This window comes from Chelmon rostratus, chromosome 22 (assembly GCF_017976325.1).
Source record: "Chelmon rostratus isolate fCheRos1 chromosome 22, fCheRos1.pri, whole genome shotgun sequence".
NCBI classification, from domain to species: domain Eukaryota; kingdom Metazoa; phylum Chordata; class Actinopteri; order Chaetodontiformes; family Chaetodontidae; genus Chelmon; species Chelmon rostratus.
In genome coordinates, this window is record NC_055679.1 from 4,390,298 (window position 1) to 4,411,450 (window position 21,153).

General features: G+C 46.2%; 1 protein-coding gene across 4 annotated transcripts in view; it reads left to right on the plus strand.

The window, feature by feature from the left end:
• Positions 1-21,153, plus strand: part of nav3 (neuron navigator 3) — a 190,540-nt gene that overhangs the window by 96,205 nt on the left and 73,182 nt on the right. For all 4 annotated transcript variants that reach the window (XM_041963487.1, XM_041963488.1, XM_041963489.1 and 1 more), the window contains exons 8-10: positions 3,758-4,904; positions 9,190-9,305; positions 17,844-17,952. In XM_041963487.1, coding sequence (XP_041819421.1) covers positions 3,758-4,904; positions 9,190-9,305; positions 17,844-17,952 — 1,372 coding nt within the window. The remainder of the gene's footprint in view (positions 1-3,757; positions 4,905-9,189; positions 9,306-17,843; positions 17,953-21,153) is intronic.

Consider the following 21,153-nt stretch of genomic DNA (forward strand, 5'->3'; position numbering starts at 1 on the left):
GAGAAGATGCAGACTTCCTCCAGCAAGGCGATAATGTATTATCTGTCTGACAGTGATGTAACGGGGAGAGCAGCTAAAGTTGAAAAGCATTCAACTTAGAGTGCAACAAAATGCATCTGAAACAAGCGCTGCAGAGTTGGGACGAGGAAAAAAAAGGTCACTGCTGCACAACTTGCTGCTGACTAGCTAAGCGTATGTCCATGCGTCTGTGTGCAGGTATGCGAGTGTGTGGCTGTGTCATTTCAAACATGAACACCGCTCACTTAAATCCAGGCTTTCGTTGTCTGTGGATCGTCTGTTATGTAGTTGCAAGCAGCACGTATGTGCACATTTGTTAGCAGAGGGTCCACCACCGCCCAGAAGAAGTGACATTTCATTCCTCGGCCACTGAGACAAAAAAAAAGAAAAGAAGAAGAAGTCTGTTGCCATGGCAACGGCAAGTCACTACATGGTGAAAAGTGTGGTGGCGCTGTGAAACAGCCTCTGGGGTGGGGACGCACAAGTGGGCAGGAGGGGGGGGGATCTCTAAAGATGGGGTTAATTGACTAGACACAGAAACAGAGACAAACACACACACTCACTCACATTCATAAACTGCCTTGAGGGTCATTGCTAAAGATGAGGGGGTGATATAAAGGACACGCACACACACGCACACACACAACACTTAAACACAAGAATGGATGCGCTCTCTCATCTCCTATCAGCATCAGATGGCTGTTTACCTACACACACACACACACACACACATTTCCTTATACCAGCTGAATTGTGAATTTATCTGATGACGATCTGTTGGTTCAGACTAACCTCTGCTGTCTCCTCTGCTGGTCTGAGATCAGAACCTTGCGCATTCTGACTTATCTCAGCTTTCTAACCTGCTAACTCATTACAGGAAAACAGCAGTGCTTCTGGATGCTCATTGCCCTTTTAAATATGCAGAAACAGCATTCAGATACAGGCAAGGGGACGCTCTGCTGTTGTACGAGCACGCTTTCACACAGCTCATTCACCAACATGTTCAGAGAAGATGTGTACACTCTTTTGGGCATGGTTGAATATTAAAAATGTACAAGCGTAGATGTAAAGACACATATCTACATGTCAACACCAACAGTGAACACACCTCACACACTCTTATGGCATCATCAATAATTAAATACAGAGAACAATTTTAAATAAAGATCCAGATGATTAACAATAACTGAGGAATGATATGAAAACTATTTGTGCTTTACCTTAAAAGCTGCAGAAATTCATATATGTACAGTGTGTTTCAGTAGATGTATTAATACTTTGTTTGCAAAACTGATTATCAATATGTTTTAGTAGCCAGCTGGTTTTGTTGCATTGTGTCCTGAAATGATTTCAGCAAGATATTCATGATACCATCAGCTCTAGCAGCCATAGTTTTACACCTGCCGATTGGCCACAGACATAAAATGCAGTCATGGAAAAATCTGACTACCAGAAGTTTCACAGAAATAACAGTGAATTTTCTCTCTTGCTACCCTAATGAGTCCTGTGTTAGCTGTGAGGAAATAATGAATAATAATTGCCTGTCATGAATGAAGACACATGGAGGTAAATGAGATGCCCTGACCGTTACTGCACATTTTACGGTTGGGTGCTGGATTCCATTTCATACACCACAATGTAAAGAAAAGTCTCTGCTATTGCACTTTTCACTCCGGATCTGGCACAGTGCACTGAGGCATTTTCAGGCATGTTTTAAGGTTTTAGAGAATGTTGTCAGAAGTGTAAGCCGGTTAAAGTCTCTCGACCTCGGCCACAGCTGAAGCCGAACCCCCTCCCCCCGCTTGCCTGAAGGGGCTTTAAGATGCAGACTGGAGGTGACTCACAGCCAGCTGAACCCTGCTCGCTGTGCTGACTGACACCCAGACAGACACTCAGTCTAATGGTGCATAACTTCATGCTGTCATTCTGTCGCCTTCTTCACTTTATTCCCGCCCCGTCTCTAATTCTGCCTCTCTTCCCCTCTCATAACTCACACCCAGGAGATGCATTTCTGTCCGTGTCTGCCTCCCCGTCTTCTGTTGTGTCCATCTTTCTCGAATGCAATACTTATCTGTCAGGTAATGGATCATGTGTGTGCATGAGAGAGAGGGACAGGGGGAGGGAAAGAAGAAGAGCTGATGGCTGGAGTATCAACCAGGAAGCCAGGAAGAGTGGGGTGTGTGTAAAGGTCAATGCTTAGCGGCGGATATGAAAACATTTATTTTACACGCATGATGGATATTTATGTGCTCTGTGTGTGTGTGTGTTTGTGTGTGTGTGTGTGTGTGTGTGTGTGGTTTGGCTCAGCATGTTATATTTTCTTAGCACCATTTGACTGAAAATCTGCTTGAAGTAAACAGCTTTGTAATGCTTCGTAGCTCATCATTCAGGCCTGTAGTGGAATAAATGCCAGTAAATGTGATAAGTGGCCAAAATAGAAATGATTAAAAAATGATAAAATGCAAAATCTAGAGAATATATATAGACAGATATACAGCACTGCAATATTACTATTCAGAAATTACTGCCTCATTAATACCTAAGAGAGACCAGAGATCAGCAACTCCACAGATTACCTTTAAATAACAAATCTAACCTAAAATGTAATGTGCCTTGTAAATCTTGTTATTTGTGTAGATAAGTGGCTAGATGTAGATGACACGGTGACCAGGTATTCCAGCAGCTAGTAGTTTTACAGCAGGAAATGTCTGAATGATTTTGGTTTTGATGTGAGTCCCTCAAAGAGCAAGGTCTTTCTTCTGGAGCTGCCATTTTCACCCATTGTCGAACAATCATACCGGGAGAAATCCCTGGATCAGAGGCAGACACCAATTTTTACACCCACTGCAGCCTCAATATGGAAGACATGTTCTGAGCTGAGGTTGCAGTGCACGCTTTTTTTCCCAAGTGGAAAAGCTTTCTTCTTCCTACTACACTCCCTATCCGTGTCTAACACGAGTCAATTCAATACAATCCCAGAATAATTCCAGGACAGGCAGCAATGTCGGTAGGTTCACCAAAGCACTACATGAAAAATAATTCAGTCTCCTAGAACATATTAACCATCAAAGACGGATGATGTTGAACAGTCAATCTGGGGGTGGGTGATCTCCTCTCCTTCCATGTTAACATAGCTGGTGTGATCTTGTTTGTTGTTACGGCAACAAGGTGGTGGCCTGTCCCTTATAACCAGCGTTATCCACCCGCAAACACGCTGTGACAGGCCTGTATAGAAGTGTAAATCAGGAGGTGGAAGCCTGAACAGGAAGTTACATCTCACTCGAGTGCAAACTCCTTTGAGACACCGGTGCAATAATAACAGTGACATCTTTTCTTTTAACCCAACCTGCTGTTGATATTCTGCCAATTGGGAATAAGCTCTCTCGCTTTTGTTTTTTTTTATTTTTCTTACTTCACACACCACTGAAAACCTCTGAGTTTCCTTTTTTGCTTGACTTTTGAGCTGAATGTGTGTAAAACCGTAGAGGAAAACTGTAGGGTATTCAGAAATTGTTGTTTCTCATGTGAACTAAATCCAGGAAACTGAAAGTTTGCCACAATCAGAACTTCAGTGTTTGGTTTGGAAAGGCACGTTGTATAAAAGTATGTCAGTATGTCATGTATGTTATATGTCACCATCATAACACTGATCTTTTCTATTATATTAGAAGTTTTAAGAATAAGCAAATAAGCATTTTTGATAATCACCCTCTTCTGTCTTTCTTCTTCTCTGGTTCAGAAGCAGTGAGGGGGGTCCCAGCACCTGGCGGGATGAATGGGAGCGGTATTGGTGGGACAGTCCCCACCAGCCTCAGCGGGCAGCAGCTGGCCTCTGCCATCCCCTCACCCACCGCCGGCAAGTCCTGGCGCAGCAAGTCCATGAACCTTAAGCACAGTGCCACTTCTTCCATGCTGGCAAGCCCCACGCACTCACCCTCTCCCACCCATTCACCACAGGCCTCTGAAGGACTTCTGCCACATGGAAACGATGGGTCAAAAGTAGGGTCGGCCGGTGGTGGTGGACCCCAGAGATCCATGCTGGAGAAGTTCCGCCTGATCAACCCTAGATCTGCTTCACGAGCGTCACCGTCTGTGGCAGAGATGGCTCTGCAGGAGGAGGATGACCTGTCGGAGTACGGTGAGGACGGATTGACGCCCACGGGGTCGGTGTGCAGCACCGGCAGTAGCAGCGCTACGGCCAAGCAAATGTCTACCAAGACCGCTGCATCGTCCCTCACTGCACCAAGCAAGACTTCCTCTTCTTCCTCCCCCTCCTCTTCATTTTCAAAAGCATCTGCCAATGGCAGCAGGTCCATGTCCAAAGACAAGGAGGACAAAAGTAAGTCTGGGAAATCTTCTAAGGACAGCTCTACACCCAAAGAGGACCGCGAGTCATTTGCCGACACCACCAAGAAGACCTCCAAAATTGCCAGCCTCATCCCCAAGGGAGGGAAGCCATCATCTGGAAAGAAAGATGGCGGCACCTCCCCAGCTTCCAGCGGCATCCCCAAGCCAGGACTCAAAGCTCCCTCCAATGCGACGTCCAAGCCTCAAAGTCAGTCACAGAGCCAAAGCCAGGCCGCCTTAAACAGCAGCGGCAACATGCGGGGTGGAGAGGGGGAGAGGGCAAAGCTGACGAAAGGAGGGCAGGGTGGGAGTTTCTATATACAGCGCTCCATTGGGGGCCCAGAGGGCAAAAGGACCAGCATGACCTCCTCCACCAGCACCTCAGCCCTGTCTGGGTCCAATGGGATGCTGGGAGGTGGAGGAGGAGGGGTTGGGGGAGTAGGAGGAGCGGCGATTGGAGGGAACGGAGTAGTTCAGCTTCCTCAGCAGCAGCAGCACAACCACCCCAATACTGCCACTGTGGCCCCCTTCATGTACAGGTGAGACACGTGTTTCCAGGTGTGTGTTCATTTCTCATGTTGTAAGGACATAGATATGTTTACACAGGAACATTGTGGGGACTCACCGTCCTTATTGGGACAAAACCCAAGTCCCCATAATGTTAATGATTACATTTTAGGGTAGAGACTTTGGTTATGGTTAGGGTTTGTCACCGGGAAATGAATGTAAATTTATGTAACTTCTCCAAAAGTAATGGAAAAATGACTGTGTGTGTGTGTTTGTGACTATGTGTAAGTGTGTGTGTGCCCGCTACAATCCATAGGATACATTTAAATGAGCAACGCTGTTTATTTCAATTTCTCCCACACATTTATTCCCACAGAGAGGTCAATATATTGACCCCTCAAAGTCATACCTGCATACATTCAGACACACACTCACACACACCCCACGACATCCTGGAGCACTCCCAGCGATCAGCTGGCGCTCCCCACTGTGCATCTTGTCCTCGCCTCCACATCTCTTCACAGTCGTAATGACTGTGAAGAGATGTGGAGAACATGTGGAGAACAAATTAACATCCACTGCCTGGCGCTTGCCAAAGCCTATTATTTAACTGTCTGGGTTTCATCTTTGATGCGAGAATCCAGACATTGGCAGCGTTCAGGAAGCCTTTCCCCTCCTCTTCATTCAACCGGTGTTGTTGAGATGCAGGCAGCTGGCGCGTGGTTCCCTGACGTTACAGCCGTCAGAGGTGCAGGAAGTGGGTAAATCTGCCCAGCAGGGCCGATTTTCTCTCACAACAGCAGAGGTAATCCAGGAGAAAAAAATGGAGGAGCCGCCAAAGTCTCCGGGATGCCTTTGTGCTCGGAGAGAAAGAGAGTTAGGAATCCCATTAAACAAGACTTAATCCTTCAACCCTTCTCTGCCTCTCTCGTCTTCCTCCTCCGTTGTGCACAGTCAGCTGTGGCACATTCAGCCGCGCTTCTTTCGAGCATTAGCATTACTTTAATCCCACACATTTAGCAAGTTAAAACTACTGCGGCTATCAGTCCTGGGCAGATAGTGAATGATAGTCAGTTGCGTAGAAAGGAACCAAAGGTGCGGCTGTAAAAGCACACAGGGCCCACTCAGTGAGCAAAAAGTAAACGACAAACAGTGAGTGCTGAAAGTGTACCGTCTGTGATGTCACCCACAGGTTTCTGAAGGAACATTTTAAAGCCTGGGCTTGAGTTTACTACGTGCTGCCATTTGTGTCAGTGATTGGGAGCTAGAAATTCCAAATATAGCCAAAGAAAGCAAGCACCATTACTGCTGCTCCTCATCTTGGAGAACAAATAGACAATTTGAATTTAGAGAGCGAAGCCGCCGCAGCTTTCTTACTCCCTTCATTACAGTTTATGTTTCTTGTGGCCATTGGAAACCAAATGTGAACAACAATATCTTATTATTGATATTTCAATCTCTGAATTATCTGGCGTGTGTTGGCCAGCAGAGGCAGTGGACAGTTGGGCTGTTAGCGGCTTCACACTCTCTGCGGTTGAAGCTCAGTCACATCAGAAAGTGGTTCTGTGAAATTCATCCACGCATTCTAACAGAAGAGTAGGTGTTAGGGGGTTGGTGCTCTTCAAGCTTTTATCTCTTTTTTTCCGGCTATTTTGTTCATAGGAACGTACATCCTGTCAGCCAAAGAAGAGTTCCTGTAAGGCGGCAAACCTCTCTCGGGTTGCAAGCTTGCCAACAGGAAGTCAGGAAGGATTTGTACAGATTTACTTCAAGCCCATCAGGGAATCCACTGATGATGGATCCTGTCTCAAAATTTTCAGAATTTTGCCCTTGACATGCTGGTGTGACTGAACCTTTAGACAGTTATTTCCACACATTAAGTGATAATGCATTAAAAGTAGTCCTCATTCTTGGTTCCTTGCTCTATGCGCTGAACCACAGAGTGTGTGAACCCCCTGGTTGTGTTGGCACCTTGTTCTTGTTTTTCAGGCATGGTGCAGTTTCATGCCTCCCGTCTACCTTTTTCCTCTGTGCCAAGATATTTCCTTGTGAGCCTATTTCTGTAGCCTCTATCTTCAACCTCCCATTCTCTTTCTATAAATATTCTTCCTCACCAGCAGACTTGAAACACATAGGTCTGTACACCAAAAAGCTCCCGTTAGAAGGATTTTAATGCCATAAACCTCACAGCATTAAAATCATTCTACTTTGTGTGCAGATCTACTTGTTTCAGCTAGATATTTCTTTGGTCCAGCACTCCTCGTATTGGTTACTGCGATCTGCATGTCTTTTTTTATAGTTTCTTTTTCCCAGCAGGCCTCACCCAAAGCTGTCAGCATGCAGACAGTAAGCGTAAAGGCCTCCTGCTGTGCTGCAATTTACCATCATTTTCACCCCAATTAGGCATCTTTGTCTTGCTCTTTTCCTCTTTCGACACCCACCTCAAGTTGTTGCCTCCACCAAGTTTAATAGACCAGCGTGGTTGTAGGATTTGCTGCAGTTAGTGTGCAGGATTGATGTATGCTCCCCTCTCCACGCACTCAGAGTCTGCACTGTTGATTGCTGCGTCCTCTGTGTCCTCCACTGCTCATCATAACCTAAGCTGACCCAAGTTCAGAAACAAGATCAGGAATGATAGAACTACTACAGTGATAGCTGGGTTAAGTGTGTTTCTGCATCGCATTTCCTGAAGATCACCTATCAGTTTGCCAGTGTGGGTGCTGCCAGTGTGGGTGCTGTGATATTCACCTGTTTAGACAGTCTGCAGATGAAACAACAAATGGGAATGCTTTCACACAATCATCGTACAAACAGAAGTAAAGGATAGGGAAGCGTTGAAAACAGGCCTTCCATGAATCTTTTCAGTGAAGTTACCTTTCCCTTTAAAAGTATCGGGATGAATTTTCAGTAAATAATCATTTATTGCTGCAGCAGCCACCTTTTCCCACATATCTGCTTTCATATTTTGGTCCCAGATTGTTGCGTGCAGCTGTGGTCGTCTCTGCGTTTGTAAATCCACCGAGGTGAGCGAAGCTTGCGGGAAGAAAAAAAGCTTTTTCACACGAGCCGAAGTCACAGGCTGATGCCGCTGTCGCAAATGGGAGCCAATTTTTATCTGCAGCTCTGCAGGTGGTGGTGATGGTGGTCCCCGGAGTGTGTGCGAGCTGTGTATATGCATGGGAAGGCACGAATACTACACAGTGGCTTGTGCTTAGATCTGTCTGTGTGTTTGTGTATGCAAGATTTGCTGTGTGTATTTCAGGATTTTCATGTGTATGTGGTGAAAAGTGCTCTTCATCGTGTGTGTGTGTGTGTGTATTTCGTTGTGTTTGTGTATCTGTCACTGTGTTTAACTCTGTGCTTGTCTGTGTCGCTGTCAGTCTCTTTTTTTCTTACATACATGGTTTAGTGTTTTCTTGTCGTTCGCAGTGCACACGCCCGTGTGCGTAGGACTCTTATCTCACGAAGTGCACTGGACTCTATCCTTGTTTCTTCAGATCAGCAAACAAACAGTGGAGCGTGATGCAGCTCAAGGTTGAGGAGGAGAGGCAGATGCACACAACATATTTCACGCACGCACATGCACACTCACACACTTGCAGAAAGCATCTCATCTGAGACCGTCCCCTCCTCCCTTTAGAGGTGTCCATCTGTTGAATATCTGACTGGCAAGAAAAAAGGGACTCAGAAATTCAAACTCTTCTCCTGTTTAACATCACAGAAACACAAACGACAGACAAAGCAGGGGAGATTCTGGCTGTTGCTCCAAATCAAACGCTAACGTTCCAACTGATATGTCTGTTTGACTCACTATTAGCCACTCTATAACCTATAATATGTTTATGTGATGCTAAATTTTTACATGTGATTTTATGCCATGCTAAACTTACACCAAATGGTGGCAAATCACCAGGAAAGAAGCAACTTTCATCCTTCGTAAAAGCTGACATGTTACAAACTGTGTCCTCTTGAGTTGGAGGCACAAAAATGATTTTAATTAGACATATTATAATAATACAAGCAATCCACATAAAGTAGATTATTGTGTTAAGATTTCATGGACATGCTGGACATCCTTCATTTAAAATTCTATCTAATATAGATTACCATTCATTTATCTGTAAACTATTTCTATGCTTCATCAGCTCATAGCATCGTGTGAAAGCGAATGAATGAACATGACTGGAACGGCTTTAACCGATTTCAGTCTAAACCCCGCGGCTGTCTTGAAACGACTGCGGTGGCCAGCTCGACTTAACCCGATATCTCAACCTGTCTTTATAACCGCTGAGCGTTATTTGTTCTTTGTGCCTCCAGGACGTTCTCAGAAAATGACTGCACCATGGTGGCCCCAGCCGACCCCTGCCTCAGCCCCACCAAGGGAGAGCTGGTCTACAGCAAGACAGCCAAACAGTGCCTGGAGGAGATATCAGGTACAGCAAGTCAACGCAAATGCTGTGGGCTCTGCATGTGCGATATTTCTCTGTGTGGCTGTGTGAATGTGCACATGCCTCTGTGCACTAACATTTGTCTCTTAAAATAAAAATTTTAAATTAAAATTGCTCATATAGCAATTTAGCCTTCATCTGCTGCCCAGCGTCTATATTTCCCCAATGTTGACCTGACTGCTGCTGCAGTGCTGCTCTACGTGTTAGACTACTCGTTCAGACAAGGCATTTACCTTCTAGGAAGTAGAAGAATTGGTGTAGCTTACATAAAGAATTTGTATTACATTATGGATTAGCTGCTCTACCTGATGTTGGAGAGAAAGCAGGCTGCAGGCCTGTTGCTGTGCGCAACAGTTAAAGGGCAGCTGCAGGACGGAAGAGTTTTTGAAGGCTACTGCTGTCGATGGAACAATATATTGGTCTGGTGTAGTTTGTGTGTTTACTGGCAGTGTGTGTGTGCCAACGTGTGTTTACTGGGGAGATCCCTGTTCCGCGCTGGTTTCATGTCGCGAAGGGAAAAGGTCAACGCTGACAGCCGGACACAGGGAGCATCTGCGGCTCTTTGTCTGCATCCCTGCAGGATGCCATCATCTGTTACACTCCCACTCACGACCAGTCACATGACACGTCATCGTCACTGCAAACACATCATTTACATCAGCTTTCTGACAGTGTTCCTTGACATTTGATGGGTATTTTTATCCAAAGCTCCACAATGCCATTATGTCAGATACTTGAGCCATATCCAGACAGAGGAATGGATGGGTTTCACACAGAATCGACAGTTTAGTTCAGTTTAGTTCAACTATTCTTGTCGCCACCTATACAACTGAAAAGTGCTGGTTTAAATTAAATCCTGCTGTTTGTTTGCAAAGAGAGAAGCCTGCAAACGTCTTTATTGTCCTTTAATTACAGTCAGCAGGCATCTGTGCGATCGAGCTTCTGCAGCGAAGAGGTCAGGATCGAGGGACATTTGACCAGTTTGAAGGAGTTTCTAACCACAAACTGAAATTCCTGACAAGGAGCAGGATGAGAGGTTAAACCAGGCGACACACCATCAAAACACAAACGGCTGGGACAGAGAAAGTCCATTGTTTCAGTTGGATTTTGCCAGTTGCAAATAAAGACTTCAGTGTCACAGCGTGAGTTTCCTGCCAGCCAGTATCTACTGGATCGTGTCATCTCTTTTTAGCCCGATTCTTCTGTCAGTGATTGAGGTTACTGAGGATCCTTCCAAAATTTCTGGAAATGATATATATTCCGCTTGTGGATATCATCAGGGCTGAAACTGCATCCTTATAACAACAGAAATAATAGAGGTCAACTTGGATGATAAATCAAGGGACCGCTCACTCAATGAAAAATAAGACGTCAAGTTCAAAGCGCCTACAAAGCGCAGCGTGCACAAACAACAGCGTGTGATTACAGGTTTGGTTTGTCAGGTCGGCGGTGACATTCCAGACATTTTGCTTCGGTCTCGGCTTTTCCGAAGCCCGTCATTTGAAGGATAAAATTAGACTGCAGCGCTGACCGTTCCCTTTGTTTGGGGTCCATTTCAAACACTTGCTTTTTGTTGTCACACGTTTCATGGTCGTCTCACATCCTTAGTTTTGTCCGACTTTTCCTCAATAGAGGGGCAGAAATGAATCTCTGAGGAGGGAATTCAAGCGTGTGCACGCCGCAGATACCGCATGACAAGGCTGCTCGTTTTACATATATAGGCTGACCCAATGTCAATAGTGACAATATCCAGACATCAAAGCAGCTAAACTAGATAAATGTTGATTTAAGCTTTTCTGAAATTCTGTGTAGACACATAAAACATAAAGCAAAAACAGTTGAGTTTTCATTGATTTTTATCGGTTCATTTTTGATTAAAAATAGCAGACTAATAGTAGATGGGTCTCTCACAGTGTAAATGGATAACCTTGATCGTCATTTTAGAGGCAACTGCTTCCAGTCTCTTCTTGCTACTGGTAGCAGGATTTAAAAATGTGTGCAAGACAGCTGTGACTAACAGCAACAGAGCTAATAAAGCTTGCATTGATTGATGGGGATATGTTGGTTCTGTGGTCTCATTGTTGATCCATGATAAGCTGCTGGCTCGCTATTTTAGCTCCTCGCGATAGCATTTAATTAAGTCGGACGGCCAGCGTGGTGCAGCAGAGGCTGCAAGCTTACAGGTGCACTGTCCAAACAACTCACTGTCACACTGTGAGGGACAGCTAGAAGCAGAAAGAAAGAGTGAAGGATAGCGCGAGGGAGAGAAGAAAAGTGAGAAGTGAACAGAAAGTGAGAGAATAAGAGGGATTAAGAATAAGAGAGGGTGATAAACACAGAGAAGGAGGGCTGAGAGAGAGAGAGAGAGAGAGAGAGAGTGCTGCAGGCTGCATGCTGGAATGAACAAGCAGACCGAGAGCTACGTGAGCCTGTTCGCCGGCTTCACCACCCGTTCATTCTCCGCTGTAAAGAGAGAGGGACCGTCAGAGAGTCAGAGGGGAGGCAGGAGAAGTGTGGCAGTGAGGTGGTAATTAAAGGAGAGACAGAAGGTGCAGGGAGCGAGATAAGAGTGGATGAAAAGACACTGGGAAGAGATAAAGGGAGTGAGAGCGCAGGAGGCAGAGAGGACGTGTTGGTGAGGGAAGGGAGATGTAGCGACTCGTTCATCCACGCCCCTGACTGTGGTGGAGGAAGAAAAAGGAGCCAAGAAGACAGAGAGAAAGCATGAGGACAGGAGTGGAAAATGAATGTTTGTGTCTTGCTCAACGTCTGACTATGGGCTGGCTCAGGGATGGATCTGGACCCTACCTACATGCCTGAGAGGGAGGCTTTCTCTCCGCTCTTCACCCAGCGCTTGCTTTCCCTCCAGCCCTCCGAAGCGTGGACCTCAGTTGGGAGGCGTGGGACGTGGGGACGCATCTCTCTGCCTTCTCCGTCCTCCGGTTCCTCCTTCCCTCCATCTGCTCTCTCAGTGACAGCGCTGCCAAGATGTGAAACGGAGACAGGTAGACCCACTTGCACGCAGAGTTTCACTCACTGAGCCGCCAGAGGCGAAAAGGTAAGCCGAGAAAAGGGAGGGGAGCAGCGAGCACAGATGAAGAGGGGAGCGGAGTTCTCGGTGTATCAGGGGGGCAGCCCGGCTCGACGGCCTCCCCAGCCTCTCCCCGACAACCTCAACCTGCGGATCAAGCAGCGCTCTCTCACAAACCTGACCCTGCTCAGCGATGGCGAGCAGCGGGTTTACTCCTTTGAGCTCGACGAGCCACCGCCTCGTCTTTCACAACCCCAGAACTCTTCGGTGTACTCATCCTCCACGCAGCGGGCGGGAGGCAGCCTGCAGGGAAGCCCTAGGAAGGAGACGCTCACAAGGGGCGGAGGTGTGCGGGGCACCAGAGCTCGATCCCTGTCGCTCTCCCTCACCAAGGTGCTTTCTCAGTCAGAGCACTCCCTCATCCCAGTCCCCTGGCGATGCACGGGCGCAGGCGGGCGGCCGCAGCGGGCGTCATACAGTGGCCACCCACGGACTGAGCCGGTGCGGCCGTCCAGGGAGGAGGGCGGAACAGACGAAGAGGGCAGCAGCGGGCGTTCGGACGAGGAGCCAGCAGCAGGCAGGGGCGGCGGGAAGAGGGGAGGCAAGGAAAAGGATGGAGGATACTGGGCGGAGGAGGAGGTCTCAGGGGGAGGCCCACGTGAAGGAACGGCTCAACTGGACAAGGAGGTGATCCTCACCATGCTCGGCGACCTGGAGCAGGTGCTGCACACACAACCACGCCCACGTAAGTCAACACAGTCAGCAAAGTCCAGGAAGTGAGCACGAATGTGGACGGCATTACATGCTATAAACACAAGTAATTTGGGGATTACATTCTTACAACATGACAGGATTAGTATGACATCACCACAAATTGCAAACTTTGTACAGGAAGTAAAAGAACTAACGTTAGCGTGAAGTTTTGGTTAAGTTGAAAAAAGCTAACTTTAGCAGAACATGAGAATGTCAGAGCAGAAAAAGCCTTCAATAAGCTGGTTATTTTCTTAATCCTCACGATGGGGGAACCTATTTCTCAGAGCACAGTATTAGCATTTTAAGACATTATTTAAAAGAAATGTGTGTTAAAAGCACGCACACACCCTCCCTCGTGCACAGTGCTGTTAGTGTGTCCTCACTCACAAGATTTACACAGGCAGCAGTCGTTTTCTTGGACACTGGCAGATGAAAAGATCTTTCTGACATGTGCACATCCTTGTTGTCACTTGCAACTGCACACCGTCACAGTCTGCATATGAAGCACCCTGCTGTGTGTGCGCGGCCTGTTAAGTGCTGTGTATGAAGCAGCTGAAGTCTAACCTATTGGTTGCCATGAGAGTGTGCTTTGTGCTTCTGGAATGAGCGCCCATGTAAAACCTGGCTTTGATGCGAGAGGAAAGGGACATGAGGGGGGAGGTTCAGTCGATGACATGGACCATTTTTTACATAGTTGTGACAGCGGAGACGATAATTGTGACTCTGCAGATGAAGCAAAGATGCACAGCGGGGCGAGCTTTGGCGAGGAGCAGATTATTGCTGATTTCCTCTAAGCAGGCTGAGGCATGATGCAGCATAAGGAAGAAATACCTTGAGATATAGATGATGGAAAACCAACGCCTCACCCACTGAAATAGCACAGCTTTTATTACTTGCGCCTCCCTCACTGCCTGTGAGTCACACAGCCAACGTGATCAATACCTTATTATTACACCTTTCTGTTCGTGTGTGTGAGAGAATCTTTTGCCTACACTCTGTGCATACAGGTGCTTTTTTGTCCTTTTGCATGCAAGCCTGTGTGTGTGTGTGTTTCTGTGCTTGTGCTGGAGATCTATCCAGGTAGTTGAGAAGCCATTTACATTTTCAAGAACTCTTTCACCCCCTCAAAGTTGGCTTTCAAAGTATCCAGCTGCTGCGGTGGCAGTTCGCGCTTTTAGCCTCGGGGAGCAGTTGTCGTTGATACGTATTAACAAGCTCTCAGTGTGCTGCAGCGCCTGTTAGGGAACACACTCAGCAACAGGGCCACAGAATTGCGTGCGGATTCTTCTATCCGTGTGTGTGTGTATGTGAGAGCTGCCATAGTGACACACCAGCGACTGACAGCCAAAGCTTCATTACGACTGATTTGTGGCAAAATACTGCAACAAGGCTAGCTTACAGTTATGTGTAGTTGTGTGTTTGCCTGTGCGTGCGTGTGTGTGTGTTGGCAGGCATGCATGTGTATTATAATTAGATGCCTGCGATGGTTCCCTAATAATATTCAGCTGGAGCGAGGGGCATCAGTACCAGTGCACATGCATTATTGAAAGAGAGGGGGAGAGAGAGCGAACTGGCACTAAAGCACCCACTGGTACAGTGTGTGTGTGTGTGTGTGTGTGTGTGTGTGTGTGTGTGTGTGTGTGTGTGTTTTGTGTAAGCGTCTCCCTGATGGCTGTTATTTGCATTTTGTTGCGTCAACTCTATCTCGAATGGTGTTTGTTCTATACCACTCTGTGTGTGTGTGTGTGTGTGTGTGTGTGTGTGTGTGTTTGTACCTTCCCTCCTTCCATGCCCCCACCCAACCCCTTCATACACACACACACACACACACACACACACACACACACACGCGCACTGACCTGTCCTCAGTTTGGCTGCTTCACAGCCTCACTGGGCCAAGTGCTGGTCAGCAGCTTGAGTCCAAACGAATGCTTTGTGCCTTGTCACATCTCTGTGGTGTTGGATACTGAAAGCTATACGTGCGAACAAGCGGCCACTACATTATGATATAATATGTTATGGACTTAGCTACACACATATGTCCGCGACTCTATTTGATCTGCAAAAGGGTGCTGAGCTGGTAAATTGCTTATAGGCATTGCGTTTTGGAATGAATATTCATTTTCCAATTTGGGCCTCCAATGTGTGTGTACATGAGTGTGTAAAGTGTTGTTTTGCCTGTGGGGTGCTGTTGTGTTGCCGCTCGCCTCTGCTCTACTGTGCAGGTGAGCCCTCTGCTTCTTCCCGCAGTGAATTGCTCACACACTTGCACACAATAAAATCAGAAACGCACACACACACACACACACACACACGCCTTGGGCTGCTTCTCAATGCTGCATGAAGTTGCCGTTCATGATGGAGAATCCAGGGCCAGATCTCCTCCTGTCACTTAGTAATGGAGTTGTTATTGTCTCTTTTTGAAGGGGGGAGGGAAGACAAGAGAATGGGGAGAAAAGTTACAAAAAAAAAGAAACTTAGATAAAAGTGATGCTTTACGTTTGTGGTAGCAGCTCCCATTAATTTCTTGGGCTGGATCTTCTTTCCCTAAGAAGCTGACACCTACTGAAAAAATAACTATAACATACCATTTCAGGCTTCAAAGGAGAGGTTTGGTCTCTCATGGTTGTCTCAGTGTTGTTTCACATGTATTCTATCTTGACAGCAATAAATTCAGGGTACAGAAGCTTCTCCTCATTAGCCATGGACACAATAATGTCACTGCATTTGCATGTATTCCTTTTTTCTAGTAGATCATATGTGCCTCATCAATTTGTAATTACCGGCCACGGAGTGGACATCTGATATGGGGTCAGAGGCATGTGGCACCACCTCAACATCACACAACCTGCAATCTGTTTGCTGTGCAAAGGCAAAACATGACCTCAATTATATTGGGCTGCTCTTTACCCTGTGAGGTCATTACGCAGCATGATACGGTGTAATTGAGGTCAAGTGTTGACTTAATTTTGAACAAGATTTTTTTGAATGCTGACGTTGGGTTTTTTTTCTCGAGTCGTGAGCTCTTTAAACAATGTCATTTCCACAATGTTAGCTGGCTCAGTTCAGTTCAGTTCAGTTGACGCTCTGCTTTTGTGACTTGTTGATTTAAGCTTTAGTTTAAGAGGTCTCTCTGCAGGACGTGTGTGTCCAACATAGCTGCATCAACTACAACGACCACAGCATGTAAAAGAAGTGAATCCCTTCAATAAATTCAGCATCAGTGTCACCAAGGCAATTTTCTGCACATTTATTGTACCTGGTGTGCACAGTGACTCTAACAACACGCGTTGTCACACAGCATACACCAAAACAGGAAGATTGGTGCCAGTGTGCAAGATCAGCTACATACTGGCAGTGTCGTGTTGGTCTGTTCAAATCAAATCATCTTTGCAGTTTGGGGGGAATAGACAGGGAGTGTACAAATGCCAAGGATATAATGTAGGGCTGAGTTTTGCAACTGTGGCTTTTCATTGAATAAAATGTATACAGTCTGTGCAGTTTTGCTCGAGAGTTTATCCAAATGCCTCGAGGTCAGCTCAGAAATTGATTTCTATAGTTATCCAGGGAAAACCGGCTTAGCTTTTCTGCTTATTTTCCAAACCAATCTGCTTCATTTTCCAGCATATAAACACCTCAACTCTCTTTCTCCTCCTGGCACCGAGCTGCGCCGCAGGAGTCGCTGTGGGCCTTTTCAAACCTCCAACCTACCACTGCTCCCATCTGCTCCCATTTGCCCCAGTCGCTGTAATCACAGTGGCTTTCTGTCAGTATGTCTGCTCAGAGCGCTGAAATCAGCGCATGGTTACGGAGCACGGCTTCTCGTGCTCACGCTGCATTGTTGCCTCGTGGTGCCAGAGCTGCTGGCTCGTTCATCTCCACCGTGGAGACAATTTTCTTGTGAGAGCACCTTAAAACTGGAAAGCACTGTGACCAGCATCCATTCTGTGTCTCGTGCCACTTGTTAATTACCCATTCTGTGGTAGCCGCCTGCAGATACAGGCTAGCTTGATGAGCTAGAAGAGAGGCTTAATTGGAGCAGACAAGCTGATAGTTTGGGGCGCGCCCACTGCTTGCAGTCATGAAATGTTACCCACCCCGTGCTTATTAGCAGCACTCTTTCAGAAGAGGCTGAAAAAAGCACTTCATCTGAAAACAAAGCACTAAGAAGAACGTGAAACATATGACGAGCCTTCGTAGGCTGCAGGGCGGGTTAGGAAGACGGTGGACTGAAGTGGCAGCGTTTTCCAACACGCCTGACAGAGAAGCACAGGAGCTCTGACAGAGTTTGCTTTCGCAGGCACGACTGCGTCCCGAACTAACTGACAGAGCGTGCGGTGTCATGGCACGACATTTCTGCTTTGGCCTCAAGGAAAAATGTCAGTACTGCGTAAAATAATGTATCCACATTTTAGACTAAAGGACTGCATGTGGTGCAGCCTGACAGGCTGCTTTATTGTATAGCTCCCAAATTGTCAACATGGGGTTTAGGGACATGCACCCATGCTGGCTGTCAGCGTGCTCGCTCATCATTCTGTTTCCACGCTCAGACATCCAGTGACATCCAATAAAATGCTGTATGTCACATGTCCTCTTCACTTCTTACATTGTATTTTTGTGCATGTCTTGCCTTTGTTGATAGAGGTGACTGCTCTGTGTGTGTGTGTGTGTGTGTGTGTGTGTGTGTGTGTGTGTGTGTCCAAACATGTCAGTAAATCATTTCAAATGTGTGTCTCCAGGAGAGGATCCTGAGACAAGACGCATGAGGACGGTGAAGAACATCGCTGACCTGCGGCAGAACCTGGAAGAGACCATGTCCAGTCTGCGGGGGACGCAGATCAGCCACAGGTAGGCACACAGATGGTACTGCCCATTACTCCATTACGCACAGGTAAATGGCTCTGGTATAGCTGTTAAGGACAGTGCCTGCAATGAATTTGTTGGCCCATATTGCGAAAGAGTATAATTGTTTCCCATTTATGTCCCTTGTCTATCCCTTGTTATATCTATGACGATCATCGCTGTAGCTACCGCACATGCAGTTCACTCACATTCACAATATGGTGTGATTATACCACTCTCTCGTTCTTATTGTTAGTCTGCTTCTATCATGGCATTTTATTTGTGGGTTCAGGAGTTTTCAGTGAGCTCCAACAATCAGAATGAAGTTTTAAAACACTTTTAATGTAATCCAAGTGACTTAAAGTGAATTATTCTGCACAGTCTGGCTTTAAACCACCACATTATATAACTGAGATAATAGTATAATGTAACACCTCAAATAGGATCGTCTATGACTCGCAACCCGAATGTAAAAACGCTCCCATCTGCCTCTTTGGTGATTTATTTAATTATTTATACTTTTACTGGCATTAGATTAGTGTCACTGCGTGTTCTGTCTGACCACTCCGGCAACATTTTCGCCTGGTCGGCTTCAGAGATTCGACCCCCCACCTGGCTCACTGCAGGCATTGTGCGACTTCACTCAGACACTGTTTTAAAACCAAATCAAACGCACAGAAAACTAATTTGGCTGCCAGCAGTTATTTTAAGACACCCAACACCTGTTTTAAGAGAGCTGCGATACAGTCACAGCTATAGTTCGCTTTCTGTCTCAACATGATAAGAAAAGTTGGATTGCTGTATTTGGCTCACTCTGTTCACTTAAGAACAAATGAGGGCTGCAAATTAAAGTCACTTAACGTCACAAGTAAGCCAAGCTCCTATCAGCTATGTAAACGATGTTAGATGTGATTAGTGTTAGTTAGTTAGCTTTAAATCTGCATTGATAAACCTGTTGTTGTTTTTTTATTTTTGGCACACCACACTGTTGCAGCATACAAAGTTGGTATTAGCAAACAGCAAAGGACAATCACATTTAGAGTCATGTTTGTGTCCTGGCGAATACAAGTTCAATATTCTCTTTCTTTTTAGCTCTGTATCACTTTCCACAAACTCCTCAGGGACATGTGTAGCTCTTTAGCTGCTAAATACTCCATTATGTTTTTAGAGCTTTTTTGGCTGAAAACAGCTGCTTCCTGCATCTGGAAACAACAACTGATGAAGTTGAGAGTGAACCAAAACAATAAACTTGCAGGCTGGAAAACCAAAACGTCGAAACGCTCCATAGAGCTGAGGGAGGCTGAAAAGTCTGGTAATGATTCCCTGTAGGATCGTACAAGTGACCCCTTTCACATTACACACAGCCACATTTGATCCATTGTAACTACTGGCCGCAGCAGCTTTATGAGACAAATATGGTAATGTTGCGTGCTGGTGTCAATTCTGATGTCTCTGTGAGCCTCAACAGGAACAAGCAATTATGGGAAATGTAACCAGAATTTTATCATCTCATCAGAAAGCTGCAGCCTATATGGACCTGCTCTCAAAGACTGTTTTCACATTGACGTATTGTGTGGCAAGTCTGGAGCTGAGAATCACAATGCGTCATTGCCAAAACAAAGGACAGACGCTTCAAAGACGTCACGGCCAAACCGCTGAAAATAACCAAAAAGTGATGCCAGTTTTACGTCTCAGCAGCAAGTCAGTTTCCTCACGCGTCCGTTGTCCTTGGAAAATAAAAGCAGTTCTGATTTCAATATCTCTGACTCACCCGACACAGTTTATCACTCTGATCCAGCTGAGAGATAAGTCTCCAACTATTAATGACGTTCCCTCTGTTACCATGCCATCTTCTCCACGTTTCCTGGATTTAATTAAACACAGGCGTCACCTTCCTCACCAGCTGGCACACATGTAATGACATTCTGGAGTTGATGGACAGCCAGTGCCTTAAAACACTGTCCCATCTGTGAGCCACGGGCAACTCTGAGACTCTAACAGCGTCGAGACTGCGGCTCAGGCGAAGACAGAATGATAGCTATTGGTTTATGTCAGCTCCCAAGGCAGTGGCTCCCTGCTCGCCTCGCTCCTTCTCCCTCAGTCTATTATTTTGTGTGTTTTGCCCCATTTGCAGAGGAAGATGGTGGCCAGGCTGCCGACAGCCATGACAGATGGCAGTCTTGTGCGCGCGCATGTGTGCATTTGTCTTCCACTTCTTTTTCCTCAGAGGAGTCTCGGCCGGGCGCGATCGATTCAGCGCCATTGTCTTACCACCACAGCTAATCCAGCGGGACCCGCTCGGTTGGCGTGCGAGGTGCTCGATATGTCCGGAATTCATTCACATGCATGAGACGCACAAGGACAATCGGCATGAAATGTGTGCAAAATGCATCATCATACCTCTACATTAGCGTCATATAGGATGGGTGTGCATGTGTGTGTGTGATTTGGAGGAGAGAAGCAGTGAAGATGGACACAGGCCAAGTGAAATAGCGTATGGGCTACTGCTCAGTTTTCAACCATTAGATTTAATGGAATGAAGGGGAAGTAGGCCCCCGAGTGTGTGCCTGTGTCGGACATGTTTGTATTCTGAATGTAAGGATAGCCTCGGAGTACGCATACTAATTCTGTCCATGACAAAAGCCCGGCCAGACCGCCATAATCTCTCCCCTGGCTAAGAAATGGCTGTAATCACCATGAAGCTTTGAAGCACCTTAAGTAATTAATCGCTGTTACGCTCGAGCAGACATGGCCGTCATATTCATCACTGTGTCTTCCTCTGGGCTCTCTCTTTGGGATTCTCCTTCTGTACCTGTTTATGCCCCTTTCATGCAGACTGGGTGTTCAGACTTCCAGCACAAGCCCTCGGAACACGAAGATGCAGTCCATTAGCACAGCAACAGCCGCCACGCTCTCCTCTTTCTTCAAGAGTAACTCCGGAAAAAAAGGAGGAATATTCGATTTTTTACTTGCCACAGATAAAATAAACACTTGTCGTCATTATGTGGTGTTGAGCCCATTTGTGCTGGTGGAGGACGCTCGGCGAATAATCTCTCATTTTCAACTTTCACTTCAGGTTTTGAGCAGGAGTTTTGATCAGTGAGTTAGAGCTTGACTTATTCAAGATGTTTTCCATCCAGTATTTTTCGATTTTGATGCATTTTGGGTTCATTTTTATGCCTTTTATCAATACTTGAGAGAGACGGG